The following is an 8,307-nucleotide window of genomic DNA, read 5'->3' as shown; positions in this document are numbered from 1 at the left end:
CATAAAAAGAAAATATATGAAAAAATAAATTATAAAAACAATTCTAAAAAAAAAAAAAAAAAAAGAACAGCGGAGCATTTTATAACTTGTGTAATAGTACTTTCATTGAATTTTAAACATTTAAATCGTTATTTTATCACTTGATTAAAAATGTTGATTGGTATGTTTGTGCAGTTTACGAATTTCATTTTTTTAAATTAATTTTTATTGCGGTTGATCCTCTTCCCCTTCTTTTTCTTCTGCTATATCACTATTACCGAGGGAAATTAATAAATAGCACTAGGTCACACACACACACACACACACACACACACACACACACACACACACACACACACACACACACACACACACACACATCTTTACTTATTACTTTTGTCAGTTTCAAGTTACTTCTCTTTTAGCACTTTCTTCCGCTATTATTATTATTATTATTATTATTATTATTATTATTATTATTATTATTATTATTATTATTATTATTATTATTATTATTATACCATTCACTGTATGCCTCCAACACTGGATCTTTATTATGAAAGGATAAACTCGGAAGTAGTTGTTTGCCTTTTGGGATTTCCTGGTTTCTCTTTCATTGGTGACTCCTTTCAGTGCGGAGAAATGGCGTTAACTGGTGATAAAAATGTGATTCTCGGAGAAGACGGGTTGCCAGCTGCTAATAATCTCAAAAGAAGTGAAAACGTTGCTAAAGACGAGGAAGAGGACAGTAAAAAGAAACGGTACAGTTTCCAGGAAAAACTTCATGTGCTAACAGATTAAAACCAAGTTAACTAGATTAAAACTAAGTTTGGACAGTTTCCGTCTAAAACAGACAATAAAGTAATGTCGCGGTAGTAATAATAATACACAATTATGTGGTTTTCTAAGGTTATAAAATGATTAAATGTAGCCTGAAGTGGAGAGAGCCACTCACAACAAATTCCACCATTAAAAAAAAAAAAAAGAAAAAAGATTGAGTTAAAAGTTGTGGAAGTGCAGCAAAAGTAGGTCCCAAAAATGCTAGGTATGTACTTTATAACTACATCATATTGGTAAAGTCAAGTCTGGGCAGTAGAGGTCTTCTACTATGCCTCTTATAAAGTAAATCTGCTGGTGAGGACAACTTAAGTGATTCAAATGTATGCGGTAGTCAGAAAGAACAGTCACAACCATTTACACATCTGGAAATAACCCGGTTCAGGTCCTGCGGCTTGGTTCTGTTAACATGGTGTGAAAGTCCAAAGCCGTTCAGATCGTTCAATAGCTATCTTGCACTTTTACGTTTACACTTTCCCAACTTCAAGAATGCAGTTAAATCCAATGCAGATAACAGAGAGCATTGATGGATTCCTTGTAGATTGTTAAAAATGTTACTTGATTTAAAGATCTGGACTGGACAGCAACATATTCAAGAGTTAAGGTTTCCAAATGTTTGTATTTCTTTTTTTGCTGGACTGCATTTCTTCATAAAATAAGGCAAAGGCACCTTGTGTTTCTTCAGAACTGAGTCGTGTTTTGACCAGCCTGTGGACTCAAGTGTTCATGAGGTCATCAATTATTCACCTTCTGCTCTTCCTGGTAAGACAGCTGTCATGAAGATTGATGACACTCTGACCTGTTGTCTGTATGATGACGTGTTGTGCTGCTTTCATTCTTATCTCCTGTCCCAGCCAAACATTACGATGCAGACACAACCGAACCAATCAGCTGTGGTCTATCCTCTATGAATGAGTTGTTGTCATGGAACCGAAGTGAGGCGAACCCCTTCAACGTGGCAGCCATTCCTCTGACACCTCGGAAGCCCCGTCTGGTCAACTGTCTACGCCGGACATTGGTGTCCCATGACATGATGGGTGGCTACCTGGACGATCGGTATGGTGGATATATCTATGATTAAACCTTTTCCGTTTAGAAGTTCTTTTTTGAAAGTTTGCATTAAAATCTATGTTTGTATAATGACATTTCATCCTTACTTCTCTTTTTAAGGTTTGTCCAAGGCACCAGTTCAGAGGCACCCTTTGCCTTCTACCATTGGCAGTACATAGACATTTTTAACTACTTCACTCATCAGATGGTCACTATTCCTCCAGCCGTGTGGACGAATGCTGCACATAAACATGGAGTCATAGTTCTTGGTAAGCATGAAAGGCTGTCATCTGGATTACTATCCTGGAGTTGTTTTTACAGTGATTTTTCAAAACTCTGCTTACCCTTTGAACTGTTACACAGTTATGATAGAACAAATGTAGCCACTGACCTGACCTGCCTTCACACCTTCTGTTGTAATCTGAATCACTGAGCTGCTTTTCAGGGACTTTCATCACAGAATGGACTGACGGAGCGGCAGTGTGTGAGGCCTTCCTGAAAGACGAGGAGTCGTACCGGGCCGTGGCTGACAAGCTGGTCCAGATCAGTCATTATTACGGTTTTGATGGCTGGCTCATTAACATAGAGAACAATCTGAGTGTGAGTCATAGGTCTGCTCTTCTTCTCCTCGTGGAAATACTAACAAAACACACTGGTTTCCTTCATAGCTGTGTGCATATTATAGAAAAGACAACTTCTTAGTTGTGGAAACAATGAAATATGTATTTCTAAATTCAAACTAACTTTAAAAATAGGATCAGAGAGAGTTTAATATAAAAACCCTTCCTGTTTGCGAGGGGCCAGTTTCACTCTGTGCTTCTAACAGTCAAAGAAAACTCCAGTCACTTTGGAACCTTCTCTGGTATCCTGTTGAAATCCTTCAAATCATAGTTTTCTGAAACATTGTATCAGTGACATTTTCCTACTTTAGAAGTCATCTTTACTGGAAGCCCATCTCCATACCCCCAACACCTGGTTTATTCAGAGGTTTTGTGGCATCGCTGTGCTCCTCACGGTTAAAGGTATCTTTATTATCACAGAGAGCCGAGCCATTTTCCAGCCAGCAGTAGAACATAGAATATACCAAACAGACCAACAACAACAAAACAGCCACGTACACATCCACACAGTTCCATTTACAAAATAAACCTGATGTTGTCAGGGATGTTTTGAACATCTGGATCATGGTAGGTTATATCTGCAGCCTAGCTTTATTCAGCTAGGGCAGATGGAGCTCTGCTGGAGATGGAGCTGACCATGGGCTACCTCTCTGTGATCATGAGGAGCCCAGCAGCTGTTCAGCAGAAGCTCATTTGGCTGCTTGAACGTATGACCTCATCGTTTCAGTTCCTGCACACTGCGCTTGGCGTAGGTGAGGACTGGAATGTAGAAGGACTGGTAAATGAACCGCTAAAGAGCATTTGCATAAGTGCAATACTTCTACCATCTGCCCTCTGCTCTAAACTAAATCATCTGATACATTTGTCATTTTTAACAACATCTCCTAACCTGGAGCTGGTAAGACACCTTTGTTTCTGGTTTTCTTTCACCTCTACACAGTCAGCAGCAACCTTTAAGTTTAGCATGTCTCTGCTCTCATTACGGCATCATGTTTACCAGGTAAGAGATGCACAAAAAACCTGACAACATACTTGATGTTGCTGCTCACACAAGCTATGTTTCCATTACAAATATGCACAAAACTTTGTCGATATTCCGCTAATGTTGAAAAACACTATTTTGCAATTAAATAAGAAACATGTATCACATGGATACGATTATTCAGTATCAAGTCATTAGAAAACATCGTCCTCCTGTCACTTCCCGTTGTCTTTGTATTTTTCCCCAATAGTACTAGTCAGTTGTTGATCACATGACCCAGACAAAGCGGAAAAAGTATTTCCATTGCAGTTTTGTAAAATATACTATCAATAAAGATGAAAAACCACCTCACCCTAGCACAAATACTTTTAATCAAAAAATTAGATTTTCTTGAAATTTGCTTGTTTCCATTCAGTGAATTTATTTTAGCAATTCCAATTTGCGCAATTAAATGGTCAGTGGAAATGCAGCTACTGACACCTCCACCTACTGGCACCTCTTTCCTCTGTTGCTTCTAGTAAGGAGTGGAATGAACTGGAATTAACAATGGACCAAGGGAATGCACAAAAACACCAATGAAACTAAATTGTATCCAAAAAAACAACAACACAGAAGCAGAATCCTCTAAAGCTGACTATAAAGCAGACCCAGAACAGATGACACCAGTTCCCGTTCTGTCCACTAACAATCTCTAACAGATTATTCGTTTTTAATGACACTGTTACTCCATGTGCATTTTCACAAACGCATGAGGCAGTGAAAGAGCAAGATAGAGCAGATATTTTGATTCTTTTTTCTTTACCTTCCTCAATAAACTTAAAACATTACCAATCATTATGTAGCAATTTAGTAACATTTTTTATACAATTAACAGCCTGTATCAGCACTAATTGCAAGTCAACAATAACACTGGTCAACAGCCGAAAAACTGTCACAAAAATTTCATCAATTTAGTCAGAAGATCAGAATTCTCTAAATCAAATTACAGGTAGAATAAAAATCTGACCTGAATGAGAAAAATTGACTTCATTTTTGGATTCAGTGGTGCAACATATTCCTAATTCAGTTTGAAAAAATAGAAACAACTTCCGAAAAAAAAATGTATTTGTAACCCAGTGAAATGAAATGCTCTAGCTGCTGCCAGTCATAAGAAGTGGTGAAAATGTCTAGTGAATAAATCAGGCAGCAGGTTGGATCTCTGCACTGTGATGTTTTGCAGGAGGGAGCTGTGAAGAATGCTCCGCTGTTTCTGCACTACCTGACGGAGCAGATGCACGAGCGAGTGCCCAGCAGCCTGATCCTGTGGTACGACAGCGTCATTGAGGACGGAAAGCTTAAGTGGCAGAATGAACTCAACCAGTCCAACAGGCGAGTAGAAGGAGAAAAAAACATTTATCTGATCTTTCTTTGAGACATGAGCATATTTCACTTCATTGTGTACCATATCTTCCGCACAAAAAGGCGGACTGGATTATACGGCGCACCTTCAATGAATGGCCTATTTTAAAACTTTTTTCGTATATAAGGTGCACCGCATTATAAGGCGCATAGAATAGACGCTACAGTAAGGGTTTCCACCGTTGTTCTGTAATACGGGACGTGATTTATTCCGTACTTTACAAATGTGGATGTGTAATAATAAAGAAGTGGTCCCCGAGTACTTTATATAGTCGTCTGCCTCAGTCGTTGTTTCACTCATGGTATTGGTGTTGCATATTGTGCCCAACTGCTTTCTGGGTAACACAGACCAACCGACACGCTGCCGCCGCAGCCTCTGTCTCTCTTCCCCTGCCCCTCCACCCCCCCTGGCTTCAAATGTATAGGGGTAACCCTAGTCGAAGCACCCCGGATGAATGTCTAAAGCCACTTTGTTGACATAAAGAATGTTAAAAAGACAATCCGACTCGGGTCGGCGAGGAGAGCCTTCCGCGACTGGGCCGGGGCGTGGCCGGACGATGGTCACCCTTCTCCGTTCGCGCACAGCATATTGGTGGGGAACGTGGTGCTAAATGACCTGCAGACGACCTGATTTTCAGGTCGGTAGGTAGATAGGTCAGTCAAACTTTATTAACAAACCAGTTTTTTGATGACTATCCCAGCATGCACCACGCGCTTCTTCTACGGGCAAAAATGAAGTCGGTGGCTGCTTACCGTAGTTGCTAGACCTGTTGTGACTCAATATTGGTCCATATATAAGGAGCACCGGATTATAAGGCGCACTGTCGGCTTTTGAGGAAATTGAAGGTGTTTAGGTGCGCTTTATAGTGCGGAAAATACGGTATTCATAATATTTCTGAAATACATGTTGTCACCATAGCACATGAATGTGCTAGAGCAATGTGCTAGAACATTGCTCTAGCACATTGCTCTGTGTCAACAAACCATCAAAAATGATTGGTTTGTTGACACTAATTTAGCTGTCTCACTTTTCTCTGACAGGATATTTTTCGATGCCTGTGATGGTTTCTTTACAAACTACAACTGGACAGAGGAAAACCTGGAGTGGATGAAGAACTACTCTGTCGTCCAAGGCCGTCAGGCTGATGTGTACATCGGGGTGGACGTGTTTGCCAGAGGGAAGGTGGTGGGAGGGATGCTGGAAACCAATAAGGTAGAGACTGTAACAGTCCGTCCATGGCAGTTGTTTCTTCTCAGATATCTGTCTTAGTTCTGCATCCTGTTCTGGCTGTTGACAGGCTCTGGACGTCATCCGAAAGCACAACTTCTCTGCAGCCATCTTCGCTCCAGGATGGGTGTATGAGAGTCAAAGTGATAAGAGCGAATTCCGCAGCCATCAAGACAAGTGAGGCCAGCTCAGTGTGTGCAGTGCACACCTGGTGAAGATCTGCAGGCATAATGACACCGAGATGCTCTGCTTCCACCTGCAGGTTCTGGGCTCTTCTCTCAGATTACCTATACATCCACCGACCAGCTTCACAGCTTCCATTCATCTCCTCCTTCTGCCAGGGTTTTGGGAAAGCAGTGTACAGGAAAGGGCAGGTACTCACAGACTGGAAATTAAAAGGAGTAAAAGCTTAAATGCACAAAACCAACACCAACACACCAACTAGTATCAGTATATGTATATAAAATGACTTCATGAACAATGCTCAACTCTTAATGTGCATGAAGTTTTTAAATGGCTGTGTCTTTAATCTTTTACTCTGATGACTTATTTAGTTTTAGGCTGATAATGTTGTTGTTTACCATCGTGCAGATGATAAACCTGTAGCATTCTAACTCTTTCATATATGAAATATGATCCTTTATGTCAGAATTATTTCCCAAAGTGTTTTTTATTTTTTTAAGCATAAAAAAGGTAGGAAAATCTTTTGTATAATAATAATAATAATATTAAGGATTTTTTTTCCCAGGTGATCAGTTGTAATTTTCTCCAAATACAAAGTTGATATTTGGCAAATACATCAGTAGTTTTTAAGGGGTTAAATTATGTCACAATATTTTTTTTTTGCGTGCAAGAACCCTCTACAGTAGAAGAAGGGACTGGATATTCCTAAATTGCTTATTCATCTGTCTGCCATATTGGATTTGACAAAAATTTTCTTGCACTTGCAGTGGACGGCCGGCAGTTGATAGGGTATGATGCACTAGTGTCCACTTCAGTAGAACGTGTGTATTTATAACATAAAAATCCACAAGAAACACAGAAAATGGCTTTTAGGTATCTTTCCACTGTAGTGACCGCTATGCATGAAAGGGCTAATGACTATCAGATCTTTCTGAAGTAGACCGAGCACTTTAATTTAAGGTGTGAAAGGTCTGTTTCTGACACACACATATATATATATATATATATATATATATATATATATATGNATATATATATATATATATATATATATATATATATATGTTTTTTTATTTTATTTATTTTTTTATTTCCTTTATTTAACCAAGGTAAACCACGTTGAGATCCAGATCTCATTTTCAAGAGGGACCTGGGCAGAAGTCTGCAATACACATATATGGACATATATGCAATGGACATATAGAGCTTGTCAGAAACAAACAAGCTGTATATAAACAGACATTGGTTTTCAAATCTACCAATGTCTGTAGGTTTGAAAAGAAATATAAACAAAATAAAAGTTAAAACTGAAGATCTAAATTTGGATTGGATTAAAGCTTCATTCATACTAAAAAGGCACTTTACTTTCAATTTTTTTGTTTGTTTTGGACATTTAGTTTAAAAGTTGACATTCCGTTTCTTGACATTCAGTTTGAGCTATTTTCTTCAAATATGCAAACATTTTAACTCTATAGCAACAAAACCTACTGTTCCTGTTCCCAGCTTTAAAGTTGACCTAGAGGTAAAAAGAACCTTTTGCTTGCTGTCCCTGTGTGTTGCAGCATGAGACGGCAAAGAGCTGGTTCAACCTGGCTGCTCAGGAGATCCAGCCGTTGTACTACCACATGGCTCTGGAGGACCGGGGCTGGGTCAGGAGCAGCGGCTGCCCTGAAGATGCCTGGGATGGAGGGTGCTCGCTGCTGCTGGACGGACTCATCCCCGCAACTTTAAACACTCCAATTTGTGCCAAGTAAAGTGTCTGCGTGTGTTTATGTATACACATTTATATTAACTTTATAACCAACTATATATTTATTATGAGGCAGAATATAACATATAGCTTTACACAGTGATTTAATGAGTTTCTTGTGTAAGGCTACAGATTGGAGAGGACATCAGTGTCATGACTGTGTGTGTGTGTGTGTGTGTGTGTGTGTGTGTGTGTGTGTGCGTTGGTAAATGTGGTTTAGCAGGACATTTCGTCAGAATACACACAACACTAGCAGGACATTTTGAATTAACGGGACAGG

The 8,307-nt window shown here is 39.4% G+C and overlaps 1 protein-coding gene across 1 annotated transcript in view; it reads left to right on the top strand.

Annotated features, from left to right (window-relative positions):
• The first annotated feature begins 578 nt into the window (after positions 1–578).
• The window catches only part of engase (endo-beta-N-acetylglucosaminidase), an 11,990-nt gene continuing 4,261 nt past the window's right edge, over positions 579–8,307 (top strand). Inside the window, exons 1-10 of the mRNA XM_008415086.2 lie at positions 579–740; positions 1,502–1,578; positions 1,671–1,872; positions 1,987–2,135; positions 2,312–2,466; positions 4,688–4,836; positions 5,908–6,079; positions 6,165–6,271; positions 6,357–6,468; positions 7,840–8,027. Of these exons, the coding sequence (XP_008413308.1) occupies positions 622–740; positions 1,502–1,578; positions 1,671–1,872; positions 1,987–2,135; positions 2,312–2,466; positions 4,688–4,836; positions 5,908–6,079; positions 6,165–6,271; positions 6,357–6,468; positions 7,840–8,027 (1,430 nt within the window). The 5' untranslated portion in view covers positions 579–621. The remainder of the gene's footprint in view (positions 741–1,501; positions 1,579–1,670; positions 1,873–1,986; positions 2,136–2,311; positions 2,467–4,687; positions 4,837–5,907; positions 6,080–6,164; positions 6,272–6,356; positions 6,469–7,839; positions 8,028–8,307) is intronic.

This window comes from Poecilia reticulata, linkage group LG8 (genome assembly GCF_000633615.1).
Source record: "Poecilia reticulata strain Guanapo linkage group LG8, Guppy_female_1.0+MT, whole genome shotgun sequence".
Lineage (NCBI taxonomy): Eukaryota > Metazoa > Chordata > Actinopteri > Cyprinodontiformes > Poeciliidae > Poecilia > Poecilia reticulata.
This window is presented reverse-complemented; position numbering and strand designations above follow the sequence as displayed.